At 35.8% G+C, this 23,196-nt stretch overlaps 1 protein-coding gene across 1 annotated transcript; it reads right to left on the bottom strand.

Annotated features, from left to right (window-relative positions):
* Positions 1 to 588: 588 nt before the first annotated feature.
* LOC125061162 (sterol regulatory element-binding protein 1) lies at positions 589 to 23,196 on the bottom strand. Its single transcript, XM_047666389.1, has 16 exons — positions 23,010 to 23,196; positions 22,279 to 22,893; positions 21,747 to 22,003; positions 20,918 to 21,154; positions 19,703 to 19,895; positions 18,836 to 19,020; positions 18,068 to 18,255; positions 16,730 to 16,966; positions 15,526 to 15,718; positions 13,272 to 13,407; positions 10,893 to 11,043; positions 8,533 to 8,632; positions 7,600 to 7,677; positions 3,267 to 3,416; positions 2,277 to 2,412; positions 589 to 1,025 (listed from the first exon to the last, which is right to left on the bottom strand). The coding sequence occupies exons 1-16, from the start codon at positions 23,074 to 23,076 to the stop codon at positions 808 to 810; spliced, it is 3,141 nt and encodes a 1,046-aa protein (XP_047522345.1). The 5' UTR covers positions 23,077 to 23,196; the 3' UTR covers positions 589 to 807.

Here is a 23,196-nt window from a genome sequence, read left to right as displayed (position 1 = left end):
AGTAATCTCTAGATTCGAATAGTTCTTTTGGGGTAAGAATTTACTGAGCGCAAATTCAGGCAATTTCTTAAATGTTTCTCTCCAAATATATTCTCAGTTTATTAAACATTTTATGGGTGGGCACTATGAATTAATAATAGACATTAAATTTGTAAAAAATATCAAATTTCAGTTTATAAATATTTTTTATACAAAACCTCTTCGGTTTTATTATAAAACTATTATTTCCTACTATGGTTATCATTTATTTATTTGGAAATAACATCGTTACCATGGTAACAGACAAATTGTATCCACGTTTTTCAAGGCGGATAAGTTACTTTTTAGTGAGTTTTATTTTTTATAACTTACTCATTAATTGTAGAAAAATTGCATTTTATAACTTAGACTATACAGACAAAAAATAATAATGGAGGCCGGAAAAATATACAACACAGACGTCTCCATACAAAAAAATGGAATAAATAAACAATATTTGAAAAGGAAGAAATTTGTGATCAATCTCTTTAAATATATACGATGTGAAACGAACAATTTAATAAATAAAAAATATTTGAAAAATTAGAAATTTGTAATCTATCTCTAAATAAATATACGATGGGAAACGAAAAAATTTAATAAATAAAAATATTTGAAAGATAGAAATTTGTGATCTATCTCTCTAAATATAGACGATGTGAAACGAACAATTAAATAAATAAAAAATATTTGAAAAGCCAGAAATTTGTGATCTATCTCTAAATATATACGATGTGAAACGAAACAATTGAATAAATATAACATATTTAGAAAGCTAGATTTTGTGATCTATGGTGCAACAGGCAACGTCCCAAAGGACTTCATAAGCCGATAGCAATGCGGCAGGCGGCTGCGATGTCCGATGCGCTGTAAAGTAGCAGCAGCTCGTTGCAGCATTCCGGCCCTTTCGCCTGGGGCAGCTAGAACTGCGCTGGGCAGGTGTTTGCACGCCATGTATAAGGCTACTGCGCGTTCACCCTCACCGCCTCCACTTGCCAGGGCCCGTTCTAGAAATTTTAATATTATAATAATAACTAGCTGACTCGGCAAACGTTGTTTTGCCATGTATATTATTTCTAGGACAATTTTTTTAGTTCAATAAAAATAGAAACAATAATAAAAAATATGGGTTGATCGTAGAGGGGTGAAAGTTAGGGGATATATGTATTTTTGTATGCTGTATCATAAAAAAATAAAAACAAAAAAATCTAAAGAATATTTTTTTTTTTTTTGGGTGGACACCCCTTATCATTTAGGGGGTTGAAAGATAGATAGTAGCCGACTCTCTGACTTACTGAATATGCATATAAAATTTGATAAAAATCGGTCAAGCCGTTTCGGAGGAGTATGGTAACTAACATTGTGACACGAGAATTTTATATATAAGATTAAAATTTGTAATTCTCAATACTTAATTTAAATTGTCGAGTATTTTTGTTTTTCTCGCTGTATAGTAACTTAAAAAAATCATTGCAACTACAACCTTTTTAGGTCTAGGCCTCAGATTTCTGTATTTATTTCACGATCATTTATCAATCTAATAGGCAAGTCAGATCAGCCTCTTGTGCCTGACACACGCCGTCGACTTTTTGAGTCAAATTGGTTTCCTGACGATGTTTTCCTTCACTGAGCGAAAGTTAAAAGCGCACATAGAAATACTAGAAACCCTATCATCAACAAGCAGCTCATACCGGATTACCAAGTTGGTTTCAAAGAACAGTCTACCATGAACACAAGAACAGAGTGTCTTCCTATTAATAGAGACTGTAAGTATTGGACACTTATATAAAATATATTTAAGTAAATTAGGTTTGTTACGAATTACCTTATTAGGTTTGTTAGTAATAAAAAAAAAAACCCGCGTAAGAAGTTATACTTCTTTGGCATTATTAATACTAATAACTTTGGCATAAATTACAATTAAATAATCAAAGACTGGTAAAGGAGCAATTATAGTCAATAAAGTTCAGTTTACATTTGAAAAATTAAATAAATAAATATTTATTATTATTCTCTTACATTAAGTGTAACATAAATGCTTTTATTATTCGAATGTTGTTTTTAAATTATGTCCAATGCCGTAGAATCTTCCGTGGGCAACTTCATTCTGTTAATTTTGTGTCACGGTGCGCGTGCATCGTAAAATTTCACTCTCATCAATTTTTGATAACGCGCCTAAAGAAGTATAACTTCAAAAATCCTTCCCCTATTGGCAGACTTTTGTGTACTAATACAATCTATTAATAATATATGTATACCTTTTCCACAAATAATAGAGGATCTATTGAGCCTCGGTCGTAATGATCCATCCAGCAACTGCTGAGTGCGTCGTGGGGCTGCGCCAGCCATCATACGACACACGGCCGAGTGGAGGAAGACCCGTGATGTCACCCACTGAAAATATTATTAAATAAGATAAGTCCCTAAAAAAAAAATTTTTTTATTTAGCAAATAAACCTGTTCTATTTTGCCTGTTATTTTTTTTTTATAACGGAATAAATGGGCAGGCAGGGCAACTGTTATGTGATACCGGCCTTTCAAATGGGCGTCTAAGTGTAGAAACTGAGTCCACACTACATACTTCTGTATCTGTTTCATGATCATTTGTTAATCTAATAGGCAAGTAGGTGATCAGCCTCCTGTGCCTGATCTATCTATATATATATCTAAGGCAAGCCGGTTTCCTCACGATGTTTTCCTTCACCGTTCGAGCGAATGTTTAATGCTAAAAGTTGTTAAGAATGTTAAAAGCCGGGGATCGAACCTTCGATCTCAGGGATGAGAGACGCACGCGGTAGCCACTAGGCCAACACTGCTTCTTTGCAAAGCATTTAATTAATTTATTAAAAATGTCTTGTAAAAATACAAGCCTATAAAATAAATATAGTTTAAAAAAACTATAAAACACGCTTTTAAAGCACATCAAACTAAAAAGTGAAAAATAATTCCTAATTTAGGCTGAAAATGGTAATGAACAAAAAATACTGGTATTATTGTGAAAAAGCGTGGGTTGCTCGATAGACGAAAAATATGGCACAGAGAAGTATGACATACATACATACAGGGAAGCTAATATAAAGCGTGTAATAAACCTATGAAATTATTATATTGTCGCTGATTCTTTATAAGTGTACAAAGTTTGAATTAAATCTGTCCGTTTAAAGTGGGTCAAAATCGAGTCCGAAGGAGTCGGTTACATACATACATACAGGTGAAGCTAATATAAAGCGTGTAAAATTGAACTTTACCGGTAAATGTTGCGAAAGACGCCTCAAGGAATGCAAATCCCGCTGAAAAGCCTTAAGCTGCGCAGGCGACGCCGCGCCTACTTCCACAGTAGCCTCCCACACTCCAGCGCGGACTTCCAGCATCCAATCACAGCAAAGTACTTGCATTAACTGTGAAATCCATAACATTAGATTTGGAAACGTCAGGTGAGGTTTGACAGATAATGTCAAGTCTGGAAAGTAATACAATTAGTTTGACAGATTTTAGCCACAATAACAAGAAATGCAAACATGAGAAAGTTACAAGGGGGAAAGAGCCACCAGTGAAAAAGAATAGTGTTAAAGAAGTTGGTGGAGAAGATTGGGAGAAAAAAGCTCAAGATAGAGAGAGAGATTGTTGAGTTGGCGGAGGCCTATTCTCTATAAAAGTCCTTGGAAAACAAAATAATTATAGGAATCATGTAATTATAATTATTTCTGTGTCTTATTCAAGGAATAAATGCGGCATAATTATTGTCGTTACTTAGAGAAAGTGACAGGTGTTAAGATTTGACGTTTGACTTAACGTCATAGCGATGTGAACAAAATCGTTATTGTTATCAAATCAAAATACATTTATTCAATTTAGATGCTTCTTAGAGCGTGCTTATGAATGTGAACAACGTTTACAAAATTCACGAAAGAGCAAGACTACGCCATCCGTTCGCAAAACTACCAGGAGTCCTTTTCTGAGAAGAACGGGCAAGAAACTCAGCAAGTTTTACCCTCCCTCTACAATACAATTATTCAAAGGAAAATGTCATAAACCACAACGTCATCACATATAATTTTCGTATTAATTTAGCGAAGAAACATAAAAGCATAATCACGGACTACATTGAATAGGTACAAAGAATAGGACTAAGAATGTGATTTAGAAACTAGACTTAGTCATAGACTACGACTAAGTCTAGTTTCTAAATCACATTTTTGACAGTCTCGTTTCTGAATCTCACCCAAAAAACTAAATCAGTGTTATTGTACTATTTTTACAACAAACGCTGCAACAAACTGGTTTAGTTTTTAAAAATAATTTTTAATTGTTCTAATAGTTTTAGATATCTACTGAACACAAATACGTTAGTAACTTATTTCATTGTTTTCCTTACAATTTCCTTGCTTATTCGCGATAAAGAAAAGTAGCGGAGATTTTCTTGTTGCAACGCCCTTGATTTGTGAACTGGTATATATAATATATAGAATAGACCTTCTATTTTTATTTAAATACTGACAAAAGTACATAGCTTGCTATATAAAACACTATTCGTCCAGGCTTAGTCCTTCATAAAGTTTACACAAAAACTCACTCTTCAGTCTTTAGTACACGAAAGTATTTAAAAAAACTTAAACTAAAAGAGATATTATATAAACAAAATACTATTTGTATATTGCGAAACCTGGTTAGGTGGGAGGGTAACCTGATGTTAATTGCTAAATTGCTAAAGTGATACCGCTGCCCATGGACACTAAAGCCTATGATCGACGGGCGAGTAAGACCGTGGTTTTAAATACCGACGAACCTGGCTCGCGGCTCGTTGGTGCTGATCGATTAGCAAGCAAAACAGTCGCAAACATGTCTTGTTTCGAGTCTGAAGCCTTGTGTTATCTCGCCATGGGATAAATAAATTTTATGTTTTTATTTTTTCTTTGTTTTATTTTTTTATTATTTTAATTTTTAATGATTTTTTTTCTTAATATCGGTTATATCCGAGTTTGGTTCATATTTTTTTGCAATATCCACGAGTTTATTATATGCTGCAAGCCTATTTGCTTTGTTTTTATACTCGCTTGATTTAGTTTGCCATAAACAGGGACAGTCTCGAAAGGCATTTATAAATTGTATTATAAAATCGTGGCTGCAAGTACGTAGATCCATTATTGTGACACGGACTGAGCACGCACGCGAAGTTTGTAGTAGGTTGGTACTAGGTACACAGCTCTTCTGGCGCACATCCGTCCTCTAGCGCTGTCGCCGAAAAGTGACGGCTCGGCTCGCCGGCCGTGATCGACACGCGGTTTTGCATGGCGAGCCGAGTAAAAAATATAACACGACGACGAGCCGCGAGCCAGGCTTGGCGGTATTTAAAACCGCGGTTTTGCAATGATACACCGGCGAGCTTTACCGACGAGCCATAAAACCGCGGTCAAGTAAGCTCACAAGTTTTAAGTCAAGTAAGCTCAATAGTATAACATGGTATCTGCCTGTTTGCACCCTATTATATATATAAAAAAAAAACATTTTTTTGAGTGGAAAACACTTGCATACAAATTTTCGTAATACTAACGCACAAATAATTTAAATCTCTTTGGCAACTACAAAATTCTACTAGTACTCAAAAAAACTAAATTAAAATTCACAGGCAAAAAAAAATCTTAAAAATTGGAGAATGTAAAACAAAAGACGCTACGTTTAATTGTAATTAGTAAAACGGTCAAATCGTTTCGTATTTTGTTCCACATTCGCGGGGAATGCAAAGCACCGACTATAATATACTAGATTAGTATAAAATATAGAGGAATCGCTATATTTATTAATATATATAAATTATATATGAGGAAATTTGATTCTTAGAAGAATTTTCACGACTTCCAAATTTCAGTATTTTTTAAGTCTAAAATAATTTATTAAGTAAACAATCTCATAAACGCACAAACACATAAAAGGTGTGAAAAGTTCGCTAGGCTAACATAGAAAAAATCTTTTTTTAAATAGAATTTGATTTGATTATTCCATATCGAGATCGGGCATTTTTATAGTACGATTATATATAAAAAATAGGCTTCAGTTTCGGCGATTACCTCTTCTTCAGCGAGCATTCATAAGATCAGAGATCAGGAAAAAGTCGCTGGGTGCCAAATCTGGAGAATACGGATCTATTTCGACCGAACAGTTTTAAACACTGATCAGTCATCAAATCGTTGTTGTTCAAACAAATATTAATACAAGATATGTCCAAGACGTTGTTTTGATATCTTTAGGATCCACTTTTCGGTTATCCAAAATTATTTCGTGGACTATTTTGATGTTTCCAAAACAGCCGCTTTGGGCCGTCTACTGCGTACTTCGTCATCGGTGCCCATTTAAACTTAGCAAACCCCTTCTCAACAGTTAATTTTCGTGGTGATAAATTATGTTTATCAAGCGAAACTTTTGCTTCAATAATATTTTTTTGATATAAGCAAAATCCTTTTTATTCATTGTTTAAACAAACAAAATTTCCTTCACTGAAAATACTATATCTCACAAACTAGTAGTTGTCAAATTTATACACGTGTCTTGTTCTCACTAAAAATCATATTAATTTAGTAAAAGCGCCATCTATGTGTCAGCCTACGAACTTTTCAGCCCACCTAAAGGAGCGTTCAAGTATTATGTAACGAATGTTTCTTGTAAAACGTTACGATGCGGGGCGGGGATTTAATTACGCGTTATTGTTAATATTATTTTCGACTTTCCAGTACTTTACATCACATAATGGTAGCTTTTAGGTATAAAGAATCACTGGGGTGGTCACGAAACGTTTTACTATTGGGTACAGAAAAATGTTACCGCGTAACATGGGGGGGGGGTCAAGAATCTTCAAAAATTGCGTGACATCATACTTGAACGCTCCCTAATACGTACATGAACTTAATAAATACAATTGGTTTAAAAAGCTGTTGGCAACTTAAATAAAAATAAAAATTCTAAAAAGCTTCTATCTTGCATGCGACGCAAATGACCGGCGCGAGAGTTGCCCTGTAGTTATATTGCACAATATGAATGACAAGTGCAATGCAACTACAATGCACTCCCGTGACAATCAAACTTCTGCACCTGTATGTCAATGTCAAGCTTACAATCTAACCATTTATACATTTTGTCATAGTAACACACAACAATTATAAATTTATTTTTTATATTTTTGTCTTCATTTAACTTTAAATTAGTAATTTCAATCTGACTTAATTTACTAAAAAGGATATTTAATATAAGAAAGTGTCCAATAACACTTCTTACGGAATACTTTTATTGTGTTCTATATAGGCAAGAATTTAATTAAGAAATTCTGATTTCATAATTAACACAGCCCAAAATCAACGTGTCAACTCAAATGCGCGAGACTTGACAGCTGACAGTTGACGCTGCATGTTTTGGTTGCGTCAAAACTGTCTAATGTCAAATGCAATTTCATTTAAAAGTATTTTGATGAGTGAAAATTCTACAGTTTTTAAAATAATAAATGTATCTGCGCTACTTAAATAAATTTCATATAATCTTGTATTTTGGTAAATTAATAGATGCAAAAAAAAGCTAATACAAAAGATAGCTCACCATCATGAGTTGTGTAGGCTTCTTGCAGCAATAATATGCCAGGGAGTCGGCCAACCGCGCTCCAGCAATATCGCATACCTGGAATACCAAGGTATTAATGGAAGATTCGAGAAAACCATACAAATATATAATCGAAATATCTATTGGGTCCCTTTATTTCCTTTTGATGTCTTTGTTTATTTTTTCTCGCGTGTAGTTTCCCAACCTTTTACTTGAAACTGGAATAAAGTGAAAACAATTGCCATAATATTAAAAAAATATATATATCTATTTGGAATTTTATGGTCCATATAGCAATTTGTATCAAATCTTATGTTGTCAAATATCATATAGAAAAAATGGTTTGACAGTTCTTGCAACTGGATTTAAGTTCGATGTTATAGAATGACATAAACGGCTATAATATTAGTTATAATTAATTCTGGCAATGTCAAAATTGTCTATAAAAACATCACTCTAAATGATAATTGCTCTTTTCATCGCATCGTAAATACAATTGGACAGAAAGAGATGAATGATTATTATATTAGGTCCTTTTTATAAATAGAGTGATGCAAAGAAAAAAAAAATTAAAACGGGTAAATGAAATAAATCATGGTTTTCAAAAAACACTAAATAGCTGTAAAAATTGAATTTGAAATTCCTAACCATAGAGGAGATACTTGAGCTCAAAGTGGCCAGTACGACAAATCGCCAATTTCATATGTAAGGACCTAATATCTTATTTTTAAACATAGTTTTTGCAAAATAATAAATTCAAGGGGACTCTCAAAATAGTTTCTTTATAATATAAATAATTATAGGATATTTTTGGACTCAAAACTCTAACATTAAAAGTCAGTATGACCTCGGCACTAATTTTAAATCAACCCTAAGCACAACTGTAAAGAACACAAAACATTATAATTACAAATTTAATAAACAAATAAATACCTTAAGTATAGTCTGTGAGGTCTTCTCGATAGTCCGTCCATCCTTGCACTGAGTTAAGGAGAGTAGACCGCGTCGGCTTTTGTACGCCATATGGAGCGCTCTATTGTTTACAATTCAAACAATAATATGATAATAAACCATTTAATACAATTAACTGTATGGCTGTGTTTATAAACATCGGTTAGAATCTAATCATCACAAAGATTTTAATTTAAAAATGGCCGCTTTAAACGGCATAAAGACTTTTAAAATAAAAGCAGTGTTGGCCTTGTTTTGCGTGCGTCTTTCAATACTGAGGTTGTGTCAGGGATTTTCTTTCTATGTGCGCATTTCGCTCGAACTGTGAAGGAAAACATTGTGAGGAAACCGCCTTGCCTTAGACTTGTGGCGAATAATAATACAACTCCTTTTTTCCACCGGTGATTTTACCGCTATGTGTGACGATACGGGAGCGGTGGATGGTGCCTGCAGCCAGACGCAACGTGAGCAGCGGATAGTGCAATATTATCTACCAACTAAGACTTTAAGAAGTTTTTTTTCCTTCAGTAAGCCTAGCCTAGAGACTTTTTAGTATGGTTCTCGCCTCACGCGCACCTATAGACTTAAAAAGTGGACGACGTGAGTCAGGCACAGGTTGATCACCTACTTTCCAATTAGATTGACAAAAGATCATTAAACAGATACAGGTACGTCAGTTACCATGGCAACGCCATTACAAAAATAATGGTTACCATGGTAACTAGTCTATAAATCTATAGTGTTTGGAATCGAGAAGATGTACCCACTTGTATAATTCTGACTAATAAATAAAGCCGAAACTATGAAAAGGTTGAAACTTTGTGGTAGGCATATATTCCCCTGAAATAGAACAGTTGGTAACTTAGCCCAACATTATAAGGGAATACAAAGCCCATAGACTTCGTTGGCTGGGGCACCTTGATAGGCCAAGATCGGAAGTTGTAGGTCAGCCTAGGTCCCGCAGGATCGACAACATGGAGAACCTGCTGCAGCTGAAAGCCAGAAATTGGCGGAACAGGCAGCGCTGGAAGTTTGTTATTTCGGAGGCTAAGAAACTTTTTGGGTCGCAGTCACTATTTATGATATGCTAGGGCAGTGTTGGTCAGTATGCGACCCTCATCCTTCAGGTTTTAGGTGCACCAATGGACTTTCTATATGCGCATTTAATATCGCTCGTATGATAAGAAAAATATCGTGAAGGAAGCCTACTTAAGCCTGCGTATTGGTCAGAGACCAGTAGGTTGGCCTAGGTACTGCTAGATCGACAGAGTGGAGGAGGATCTGATGCAGCGGAAAGCCAGAAGGCGGGAGGTGGCACAGACAGCACTGGAAGATTGTCATTTCGGACGTCTAGACACTCTTTGGATAGCAGAGCTAGCGGAGTGAGTATGTTTTCCTCCGCGGTTTATTATTACACTATATATTATGATGTTCTACCCTCATCCTTCAGGTCTTAGGTGCACCAAAGGACTTTCTATATGCGCATTTAATATCGCTCGTATGAAGAAGAAAAACAACGTGACGGAAGCCTATTAAGGCCTGCGTAGTGGTCAGAGACCAGTAGGTCGGCCGGTACTGCTAGATCGACAGCCAGCAATTGTTGTGGAATAGGATAGAGAACGCTGGAAGATTCTTCTTTCGGAGGCAAAGAGACTTTCTGGGTCGCAGAGCCAGCGTAGAGTGTATGTCTTTCCCCGCGGTTTATTAATAGCCCATATAAATGTGTTATTCAGAGTGTGGCTCTCCTACTTCAGGTCGTAGGAACACCCATGGACTTTCTATGTGCGCATTTAACATTCGCTCTAACGCTGAAGGAAAACATCGTGACGAAAACGTCTTAGACCCAAAAGTCTAATGGAAGAATCAATTGCCAATTAGAAAATAAATGATCAGGAATTTTAGGCCCAGACCTAAAAGGTTAAAGCGCCACTGGTTTGTTTTATAAACAGTCTTCCTTGATATATTGACAATTCAAGGCCAGAAATTCTATAATATAGTAGTTTCTGATTGGGTCGATCAGATTCTTTTCCTTTTTGATATTAAAAAAATATTGCACTTTTAATTTAATTTGACAATACTTTAATTACGTTTTTAAATTGTAGTTATAACTAGCAATACCGCTCGGTTTCATCCGCGGCAAAAATGTTTAAATATCTTTAGAAACAGACAGTTTTTTTACATTTTAAAATACGATTAGTTTTGACGGTAATCCATTAAATTACCTACCCTCATTTTATAGATTATAGATTTACATGGCTTTAGCAAGCTTGCATTAAATGAAAACAATCCTCCTTAAACGAACATACAAAAACTATACAGCTTTATACAACTATAAAACTTACCCCGGTAGAGGATCTTCACAGTTCGCCAATGCCTCCGGTAGGATATTCAATCTGTCTCCGATATCAGCAGATCTGTTGCTGTCCGCCAATAACCAGGTGGCAGCCACGCCCACTATGTTCGCCCACCACTCCATTACGGGGTCCCAACAACCTAAATATCAATACTTTTCTTTATGCGCGGGGTTTCAATTTCACAATTGCAAAGAGTTGTAAGCAAGCAGGAGTTATATTTAGACGAAGTCACCACTCAATCATTCCCCAACTATTCTGAAGTGTTACACTGTTATTTATCTACAGTAGAATAATTAATTATATGTGGAAAATTTTGTTTGTTTGCATTGAATAGTCTCCAAAACTACTGGACTGATTTGAAAAATCTTTCACTATTAGAACCCTAGATTATCCCTGATGAACATAGTTATAAAATATTTTCAAAAAAGTTAAGGTTCTGTATGAAAACTTTGATCATGCAAGCTGTGAAAAAAGGCAAGATGGCGTCTCACCAATCCCTATGACGTAACATGCTTGTAAACACAGAAACAGTTTTTGACGGAATTATTACTGTATTATGATTAAACAAGCGAAGACTTATTATTTACAAACATTATACATGACGGTTCTCTCACGTGACTGATGTATGGCAATATTATCAATTATAGATTTTTTATATACCAATGATGTTTTTTTTAAAGACAATTCACACCAATTGACCTAGTCCCTTGCTAAGCTGGTGAAGCTTGTGTTATGGGTACTAGGCAACGGATATACATACATATTATAGACAGATAAACATATAAATACATATTTAAACACCCAAGACCTAAGCACAACACCAAATGCTCATCACATCGATGTTCGTCTCAGCCGGGGATCGAACCCGGGACCCATGGATTCGCAGTCTGGGGTACTAACCACTAGACCAATGAGTCGTCACACGTCGAATGATTACTTACAAGATATTGGTATATATAATATTTTTATTGGATTACTATCAATAACACTTTCTTAGCAGTCCGGTCAATTTAGACATTCGAAGGTACATAAAGTCCCAACAAGCTGAAAGTCAGCTGCCCACTGAAGTATTTCCGAACCAATTCGACGTAGGGTCCTTCAAGAAAAGAGCGTACCAATTCTTAAAAGGCCGGCAACGCACTCGCGAGCCCTCTGGCATTGAGAGTGTCCATGGGCGGCGGTATCACTTAACATCAGGTGAGCCTCCTGCCCGTTTGCCCCCCGTGCTATTAAAAAAATATAATTAATAATATTAGTAGAAAAAAAAGTATTGATACATTTTTATAGATAATTTTATGATCTAAATTTTTGTCTTAGGTAGTTTCATGATAAAACTTACAGTTTTGCTGAAAATCGCGAAAAAGTCTTTTTTTTTTACATTGAATAAAACATTATCCATACACGGGAATGATGGAGAACTTTTAAATATTATTTATAATTAATTATGTTTTGAACAATTTTACTGATTTTCAGCTTATTGGGACTTTATGTACCATCACTCTAATTTTTTGGTCTAGATTGACCGGACTATAGTGTCAAATAGGATATTGACAAAGTATTAAATTTTTTTCGTAGACTATTATAGGTATGTTATCTAAAGCTGGCGGCTTCAACACATTTACACTTTGTGCTTGTGTAGTGTCTGTGAATAAGCGCGAGACGTGATGTCAAACTGAAATACAATCACAAATACATCATGAAAAGTCTGTCCATCTCTCTCGCGCTCGGTCAAGCTTATGAGTATAAAAGAGACAGTTATTGTTTTTCTTTTGCTACTGTTTATGTTGATCTTTACTGTTTTATATTATTATTATTTTATACATGTTGATCTTTTTTCAAACATTACCAGGGCAATCTCGTGAAATGGTGCACAATGTTTTTAATTATTTTAAGCATCTTAATAAAAACAGTTTAATGAAAAAATGTTATATTTAATTTGACATCAGATGCGACTGGGGTTTCTTTTCTAATTGAAAGAATAGTTAGTGAAGTAAAAGTGAAGTGTGTTGAGCTAGATGGAGCTTATGTCGAAAAATGAAAAATTATTTACACGAACTACTCTTTCAAGTTTCAGTCACCTAATATTTATATGTATTTGACACATTTTTATTTATTTACAACCCACCCAACCTTACTAAAACCAGAGTGGACTAAAATGTATAGCATGGCAAAAAAATCATATTTTGAAACATACTGTATGTGAAATTGCATTAGTGAGAGTACTGTGAACCCGCCAGCTTTCGATAACCGACCTATATCTGGTTTAAAGAGCTGTCAAACCATTTTTATATAGTTTGACATATTTGACAGCGCCCAAGACGAGATTGTGGGATACGTTTTGGAATGGTTTTGATTAATAATTGATACCTGAATGATTCGGAGCGTCCGTAGAGACGTCGTCAGTTATAAGTTTAACTAGTTCCAACACGTCCCTCGTGTTGCTCCTTTCGTCTGCGCATAGGAGCATATGAAGACTCTTTTGCAGAAGTTCCAGGTGATATGACTGAAATATTAAGCCTACGTTTATATGATTTATAGGATATTAGCTTAGCGAATCCCTCATTACGCCTAACTATGAATATTATGATTAAAAATTTATTCGAAATTCAAATAAATGGCCCGGCCAATTTCAACGACCTGTAGTTTTTTTTTAACTTTATGATTCTGTGGTTATTTCAAAACATACCATAGACAACATTACGAGAGCTGTCACTTGCGTTTTTGATTTAAAACCAATGAAGGACTAATATATTTTTTGAATATCACATTATATAATCCTATTCCAGATGAAACCAAAACCAAAAACACAAAAATTGGTGAAGCAACAAATGTTTTTGTAAGCATCAAAAAAAACCCAAGGGAAAAAGAACAGAATAGACCATTGACTAAATGGAAAGACGAGATTAAAGTTACAGAAGGCTGGGCAAACACTGCAGAAAACGGGGAGAAATGCCATCGAGGCTGACATGGCATTGAAATTTCCATAAACAACTTTTTATACTTAATTTAATGGATCACAAAATATTTTGCTAAGCGCAAAACTCGACGTCTCAATTCGAGTATTTTTTATTAATTATTTTATGTCTGAGTAAGGTTTTTATCGAGTTAAACTTTGGTAGATTTTTATTCCGGAAAAACGAACAGTCCCTAAGGGATAGCATAGCAAAATATTCCAAGTGTTGGTAGGTAGCTCCTAAAAAGGTAGGCTGAGCATCAGCTAGCATTTAATATTCAGTAGACGAAAACGATAAGGACTACTCTAAATTCGTACTTACAGGCAAAGAGTACATATTTCTGAGTAGAAATACAGTCACTATAAATATTTGTCGTCATAATTATTCAAAATTTATCGTCATATTGGGAAAAAATTCTGGAAAAAAGTTCGTAAATCCGACCGACACTCCAGAAAGTTAAAGTGGAAAAGTCATTGCCCGCGCTTATGATGACATGGGACAAAAAGACCTTACTTGGACTGACTCGAGTGGGAAGAAAAAATTAGAGGACGCCCATCAAAAACCTGGGATGATGAAAAAGAGATAGCGGAGAATTGGAAAACGTGGCGAGGATTAAAAAAAAGAAGAATTTGGATTTTATAAATAATGACATGGCAATATTAATCCTGATTATGTATAGGTCTACCAGGATCTGATGGCAAAAAGGGAAAAAAGAAATTGACGCTAGCAATACTGGGGAAATTGGAGTAAAACGTTTTGTTACTTTTTTTTCCTTATAGCGGCTGATTCTGTGTGTGATACATGCAAAATATATAAAAATTTATCCAATGATAATTTTTGAAAATGTGGCGAATTTGGGGTTTGAAATTTAGATGAAAACTCCAATTACTCTGTTCATGAGTTTATTAATTAATTAAGAACTTGAAAATGGTTCCAAATATTCCATCCATAAAAAAAGTCTTCAACGTAGTATTTATAATAAACCTTTCCTCCTGCATCTCAATTAACCGATCTTGTTCTATGAACTGATTTTCAATTTTTATTACATGTTCACAAGATTTTCGCTATTCATTGATTGAGAGAAAGAAACAGTATAAAACTCATTTATCTTGTTTCTGATTAATTTTAAATTAAAACTATCCAAGTTTATTTGTAGTATAAGAAACCCCTGAAATAAACCAAAGTTTAGTATAAGTACATAATACACACACGAAAAATCCCATAAACCAAAGTATCAAGACGTGTCATTCCTACTAACCAGTCAACGCTTGCACATGTCTCAATATCGATGATTGTGTATGTTCTGCATCTTGTTGATCAAGTATTCTTTGATAAACATTGAAAACAATATGTCTTGCTTGCGATCGAAGAGGTTTCTTCGACATTTTCATCACTTTTTAAAGGAAATTTGAAGCCAAACCAAAAACAATTCCTCGAAATTTCAGTTGACACATGAAATTTTTCTTTTATTGCCATATGAAAATCGCTAATTTTTAATTTTTTTTTGCCATCAGATTCTGGTAGATCTATAGTACTGGAATACAGGTTTATTTATAGGGAAAATTTGTCGAACATAAATCGAAGAAAGGTAAGTTTCCTTAAATATTTCGCTCCTATTAGAAAATTTCAAGGATTAAATTATTACAATTATAAAAAGAATTTCATACCCTCATGGCATATGAAAGTGGGTCCTGTGGGCAAGGTATACGCGAGAAGAGCGCTGCAGCGGGCGGCGCAAGTTCGTACGTCCACGTGCGCTTGCGCAGGAACTGTTGACCGCGCGCACTCGCCGACCAGCGTACACGTAGCGGCCAGTCCGTCCCATTGTCCCAACATAGATGACATGCGCGGAGATAATACCTTGAAAATTTATTAAATTGTTATTTAAATATTTACTGATAATCCCTAACTATATAAACACCTCTAAATTATTACTATGTAACACATGAGGCACACGAACATATGCACACCTGCGACACCAGGAGGTTCGCAAGTGCGTTGCCGTTCTTTAAGGTACGTATACAGTGCGGTATTTATTTCAGATTTTCCGGCTGTAAACTTAAGTGCCACACCGTATGAACACATGCGACACCAGGAGGTTTGCAGTTGCGTTGCCGGCCTATAAGGTACGTATACAGTGCGGTATTTATTTTAGGTTCACCGGCGGTAAAGTTAAGTGCCATCCCGTATGAACACCTGCGACATCAGGAGGTTTGCAAGTGCGTTGCCGGCCTATAAGATGCGTATAAAGTGCGGTATTTATTTACGGTTTACCGGCGGTAAAGTTAAGTGCCGCCGCATATGAACACCTGCGACACCGGGAGGTTTGCAGTTGCGTTGCCGGCCTTTTTAGTACGTATACAGTGCGGTATTTATTTTAGGTTCACCGGCGGTAAAGTTAAGTGCCATCCCGTATGAACACCTGCGACACCGGGAGGTTTGCAGTTGCGTTGCCGGCCTTTTTAGTACGTATACAGTGCGGTATTTATTTCAGATTTTCCGGCGGTAAAGTTAAGTGTCATCCCGTATGAACACCTGCGACACCGGGAGGTTTGCAGTTGCGTTGCCGGCCTATAAGATGCGTATACAGTGCGGTATTTATTTTAGGTTCACCGGCGGTAAAGTAAAGTGCCGCACCGTATGAACACCTGCGACACCAGGAGGTTTGCAGTTGCGTTGCCGGCCTATAAGATGTGTATACAGTGCGGTATTTATTTCAGATTTTCCGGCGGTAAAGTTAAGTGCCGCACCGTATGAACACCTGCGACACCAGAAGTTTCTCAAGTGCGTTGCCGGTCTTTCAGGTACTTACGTATACAGTACCGTGCTTATCCTAGTTTTTATCAATACAAATCTAATATTTTCACTCACCCGCACAGGCGATTCCCGACCTTCGGCATATATTCCTTAAAGACCAAAGCAGCAGTTGTATACGTGTCAGCCAATAGATGCTTGTTTCCAGACACTTCAGCGTGATTCACAGCTTGAAGGGCGAGTAACAAGCGCTCGCTACGACCGCTGTGAGGCGATAAAAGCTCCAACTGGGCCAATCTATGCGATACAGTGGAGACTTCGAAAGCCCAGTGCTTTGCTGCTTTGCGGGCGGGGCTTGAAATAAAAGAAGGAATTAAACCGAATTCCCGTGGAGTACTAATGTTGTAATTAAAAATAAATATTGACCCTTGGAAGAGCTGGGTATTTGACACAGGTATTTTTAACTTAAAACACATTATAATATGACTTTTTCTGAGGAATTTTTGAAAAAGTAGATTTCCGAGTCTTAGAGGGAAGGAAGTTATCTTAGGAATTCAATTAATGTAATTTTCATTAAGATATTAAGTGCATTTAAATTTAAAATTCGTCATTTGAGATTTCAATAAATGATTTTGCGTAGAATATAAAATACTTATATTTCATAAACTCTCATTACGAAATTTTAAACAGAATTTCTATAAGGTAATTCACCCTTCTCACTTTCTCTCAATTGGTCTCAATCGCTCTCTCCCTTTCCTTCGACAAAAACGCTGCACAACTTCGTGGCGTTCCGTAAAAAATTTACCCTCATGCGCCTAAAGAACTTTCACTTGAAAAAAACTATATGTGAAGATTTTTAAATAGCTCACAATGTTATACATCTATTTCTGTATTATGCTGTATATCTTTTAGATAAATAAATATATTCTAGTGTCTAGAACGATAAGAGCTGTCCAAACATTTTCTGTACGAAAAACAAAACAAATCAGTGACGTTTTAATCATTTTAGTTCTGGGCCTCAGATTTTTGTATCTGTTTCATGATCATATGTAAATCTAAAAGGCAAGTCAGACCGGCCTCCTGTGCCTGACATACGACGTCGACTTTATATGTCTAAAGTAAGCCGTTTTCCTCGCGATGTTTTCCTAGTAAATAGAAATTCCATTGGTACACAGCCGGGGATCCAACCAACGACCTCAGGGATGAGAGTCGCACGCTGAAGCGACTCTGCTCACATGGTACAAATAATAAAACTTTATTCATGACAGAAAATCGATCTAATGCTAGTCCACACTAGGGAGCCCGTTTTTTATGAAATACCCAAATTACACACAGAAACAGGCCGATCACCTACTTGCCAATTAGATTGTCAAATAATCATGAATCTGATACAGTAAATCTGAGGCCCAGAGCTAAAAAGGTACTGGCGCCACTGTTTTTATTTACATATCATACCTGTCATTAAACAAATCTCCCGCCCGTCTCGCTAAAAACCCTCCGAAAGGCATAGCCTGCATCATTTGTCGCAATCCCGCAGCGGCTAGAGACGTGTACTTCGCTCGACCGCGCTCGCACGACTGAACGCTTTTATTACACACCTCCAGACACCTGTGTAATTCCGTACGCGCGTTTGCTAGTTCACCCTGAAATTTCAAACTACCCTCATGCTATCTATTTTTTTAGACGAGTAACAAATTTATATGTAGGTAAGCGCCTATAGATTAGATTAATTACGTATAATATTTGATTGCTTTTTTTGTAGTCGTGCCAGTCTCCAGCCATGACATATACATGGGCGTTCATCGATTTATTAGGCGTTGTCACGTCAAAAAGTTGTGATATCCATGTAAGAGTTAATCGTGATCTCAGCCATAGAATCGGTGTTTTTTGTTCAGATGAATTAATAACAACATTACTTAGTATATTTATTTTTTAGTAAAATATTAGTTTAAAGATCTTTTATGTATAATTTTTCACAAACATATAGTAGATTACATACTCTTTACTCTTCTGTCTATTGATGACTGCATTAAATTGAGCAAAAAGCACAAATAACATTATTTTTTTAGTGTTAAATAACATAGGCCGGCAACGCACCCACTACAAATGGGTGTCCATGGGCTGCGATGACTGGCCTTTATGGGCGTTTACCTCCTTATTATATAAAAAAATAGAAAACTAAAAAAATATTTATGAGGGTAGTACAAAAAAGATTAACAATACCTTTTTCAAATAATTATCAGCTTGGGCCTTATGTTCATAGAAAAGATTCGCTTCTTTCGACTGCGGTTTGGGAACAGAATCGCCATACACCAACAGTTTGACGTAACATCCGCCGAGTATGACGAAATTCACGAGATATATCAAAAACATATTGAATAGCCAATATCCCCAGCCGTGGGAACCGTCTGAAAAAAAAATTAAATTCAGATTTAGCCAAGACAGTGTTGGCCTAGTGACTTCATGGTACGACTCTCATCCCTGAGGTCGTAGGTTTGATCCTTGGCTGTGCACCAATGGACTTTATCCTTTAAAGATTCGCTCGAACGGTGAAGGCAGACATTATGAGGAATCCGACTTGCCTTAGACCCAAAATGTCGACAGAGTGTGTCAGGCACAGGAGGCTGATCACCTACTTGCCTATTAGATAATTTAATAACAACACAATACCAAAATGTAATTATGTAATATATAAAATTCTCGTGTCACAATATTCGTTCCCATACTCCTCCGAAACGGCTCGACCGATAATTATGAATTTTTTATGCATATTCAGTAAGTCTGAGAATCAGCTACTATCTATATTTCAAACCCCTATGTGATAAGGGGTGTCCGTCCAACCCAAACAATTTTTTTTGTTTTTATTTTTTTATGATACATACAAACAACCCTTAATTTTCACCCTTTTACGATAAACCCCTATTTTTTATTACAGTAGATAGTTATTTTTATTGAACTAAAATAATATTTCCTAGAAATAATATACATGACAAAACAACGTTTGCCGGGTCAGCTAGTAAAGCTATATAAAATGAGCGAAAACCATCGTAACCATGGCAACGGTACAACTAGTCCACGCCCAAATCTTACCATTATCCGTGTCCGATAGTATCCTGCGCTGATCCAAATGCGCATTGAAATCGTTCGTACGCGTGTCCGTCATAAAGCTTCCGAAGAAAGCGCTGAAGGGATTGAACGCTATCAACCCAACCATGAAGGCACACAGCGCTAGACGGGAGTGGTCGCCCATACCCATCACCACTTTGGAGTACTTTTCGTCCATCTGCATTCATCAAGATTATTAAGATACGAGCGTAAGTTCCTTAAATACCGGCAACCCACTTGCGAGCCTTCTGGCAGTGTGTGTAAAAAACCTTCACATTGGCCAGCTTTCGAGTGGCGATTATTTAAATGGTCGTAAATACGCCCCAAATATCGCCAGACGGAGGCATAATATATTGTTACATTATCTTTATATATATATATAATTCTTCTGTGAGTGTGTTTGTCACTGAACTTCTCTCAAACGACTGGACCGATTTCGATGAAATTTTTTGTGTGTGTTCACGGGGATCTGGGAATGGTTTAGATTCACAAATCAGCCCGCCAGATAGCGCTGCAGTCGGTACTTTCATACTTTGCTTTACTAATTGCTTGAAATATCATCCAGGACAACGTCTGTCGGGTCCACTAGTCTCTTTATATAAAAATGAAACCCGTTTTCCGTTGTCACGACATAACATGAAAACGGCTTGACCGATTTGTCTGATTCTTTTTTATAATATTCCTTGAAGTACGAGGATGGTTCTTACGGAGAGAAAAAATTAAAAAATATTGAGTGATAAAGTCTAAAAACAACTTTTCTATATGCCCATACAAAATATTCGTATAATAATAATACTTAAGTCAATTTGAACTTTAATACCATATCATAGAGTTCAAGTGTTAGTGGAGGGGTTCCGGGAAGGTAAATTTTTATTTTTTGACATAATGTATTTGTTGTATTATCAACTTTCTTTTTTTTATCTTTATACTAGCTAGACCGGTGTCCCGAATAGCAGAATAAGTATTAAAAAAATAAAGAATCGACTGTTAGGCGGTACGATGTTCGCCAGGCCAGCTAGTTAGCTATATAAGCATTGTTGTACATTTTGGTCCTTCGAGCCGGATTTGAACCAGCGACCTATGCATAACTTTTGTGTCCACGACGGTTCTCTTTCCACAGACTAACTATTAGTTAAAAGTTTGATATGTATATGTATTTAGAACATTGAATAATTTGTGGATCTGTAAACAATTACTCACCCTAAAGTCCGGCGAGGAAGGATTATCGCTATCCATAGCCGAATGCGGCGACGATGAATGATAGGGCGACGACACATCGCTATGGGGTGGCGTATACGCTCCTTCGAACACCTCTTTGACTCCTGATTTCTGACAGGCCAATTTCAAAGCCACATTCTCTTGCTTTAACCTACTGTTTTGGTTTTGTAAATACTTTATGTAATCTATGGTTTTTCGTAGGATTGCTGATTTGTTTAACTGAAAACGTAAAATAACACATCAGAATATTGGAACAGTTCTTCTAGTAATGTGTCCTAGTAAGGTACTGTTAACTGGGAGCAGGGCTCGATTTAGAGGTCTAGAAGCTTCGGAGTACCAAAGGAGTGGAGCCCCTGGCCCCAAATTATTTTTCAAATAAAATGAAAGAAAAAACTCAGTTGAGTCTTTTAATCAATTATATATTGTGAAACCAAGTGGATTATTTGAGTATTTAATAAACATGTAAAAATATATCAAAAGAAAAGTTGTTTAGTAGTGTTTACTAGTCGGAATTTAAAAAAAAAAAATTCCAGTCTCTATTGTTACTGATGTTCAGTTTATTGTATATAATTTCTGTATTTCTATACATTATTCTACTAAACATATAATTAAAGATAGTATAGATGCAAAAGTATTGCAAGTATTGCATATTCAGAATAGCGGAAATATAACAACATAAACCTAGTTTCAATAAAGTCACCTCAATACATAACTAAAGACCATATAGTACCGTAAACTCAGTCAAATGATTGGTCATTGCAAGAATAATTTTAATTATAACTTATCCTATTTAATAATTCTGTTTACTCACTTTAGCATCTTCTCCGACCAGCATATTTTTTAGTTCTATAATTCTATCATTAATACTTGTCCTATAACGTCTCTCAATAGCATTATGAGCACTTCTCTTAACTTCCTTTACTTTAGGTGGACCATTTGATGGACTGAAGGCAAATTTATCATCCAAGACGATTCCTGTAGTCAACAGTGTGTGTCCGGTATTCGCAAAAATTGTATGGATTGGCCTATTTTCATTGTTCGCTTGTGTGTTTGTACTTGGATTTGATGCTAAAAATAACACAAATAGTAAATTAAAATACTAATTTAACTTTTGATGTGTTTTGACTAGAATCGCTAGCACTACACTTAAGCACTGTCATTATAAATGTCTCAGAGAGTTATCGGCCTTCAAACAAATAGTCATAGGCTTATCTAGACCCTGGTCTTTCAGAAAGAATAAAAAACACCAATACTCCATCACCATTAGTGTGACGAAATATTGCATCATTAACTTATATACTATATCAGATGCTTTAACAGCATAAAAAAGGGCTAATTCTTACCTTGAATAGGAGCAGTGGTATACATAACAGTTTCAGGATTAATTGACTGCAAAAGAACTGGTGAAAAGCTTGAATCACTTTTAATAATCACTGGAGTCACACCCTTTGTGTTATTTGGAAGTAAAATGGGCTGATTGGTTGAAGTCTTCACTTGGTTGACCTTTTGGACACCATCAATTTGAACTATTCCTCGACCATCTGGAAGTTGTTGTAAGCTTCCATGACTCAAGTTCACATACAGTGGGCTTTGGACAACTTGTTGAACCATAATGGGTGTCTGTTGAGGTGCCTTAACAGGTGGGGTTTGTGTGACATTTTGCAATGTATCGGTAAGTCCCTCATTCTTAATCTCCAAATTGTATGATTCTTCACGTCCATAATGGCCTAACAGTGGGCTACTTTTAGTTACTGCAACCTGAGCCGGGACTGAATTTCTATTTTGAGAATATTGTGATACTAATGGATTCCCTCCACTCGTCACAACCGGTGGAACCTTCGAAGATTTGTCCACAGCTCGTTTCGTTTCAACGTCGATTAGTTGAATGTCTCGGTCAATTAAAGCAAGTTCTTCCTCAAGTTTTACCATAAAATCTCCATCACAGCCACTGAGGAAATCTGAAATAATTTATATTCAGAGTTATTGAAAGGTCATTTTTTTAGCCTTAGTTTTTATAAATATTAGTCATTAAGTTTTAATATAGTTATTTGCAACGGAATATAAATGTACTGACCTTCGATATCAGCAATGTCATTGACGTTGAATACGTCGTTATTCATTAAAGGCTCGTCTGTATCCATATTTTTCTATTAGTTAATAGAAAAACTTATTGCACATTAACAATATTTTTTTCGTGTTTACAATTATTTACATCCGCTCACTATTTTGCACCAACTTTGACATGAGAAATTTGAGCCAAT

This window comes from Pieris napi, chromosome 23, assembly GCF_905475465.1.
Source record: "Pieris napi chromosome 23, ilPieNapi1.2, whole genome shotgun sequence".
In the NCBI taxonomy this organism is placed as follows: domain Eukaryota; kingdom Metazoa; phylum Arthropoda; class Insecta; order Lepidoptera; family Pieridae; genus Pieris; species Pieris napi.
The sequence above is the reverse complement of the archived record's forward strand: the minus strand, read 5'-3'. Positions and strand labels throughout refer to the sequence as shown.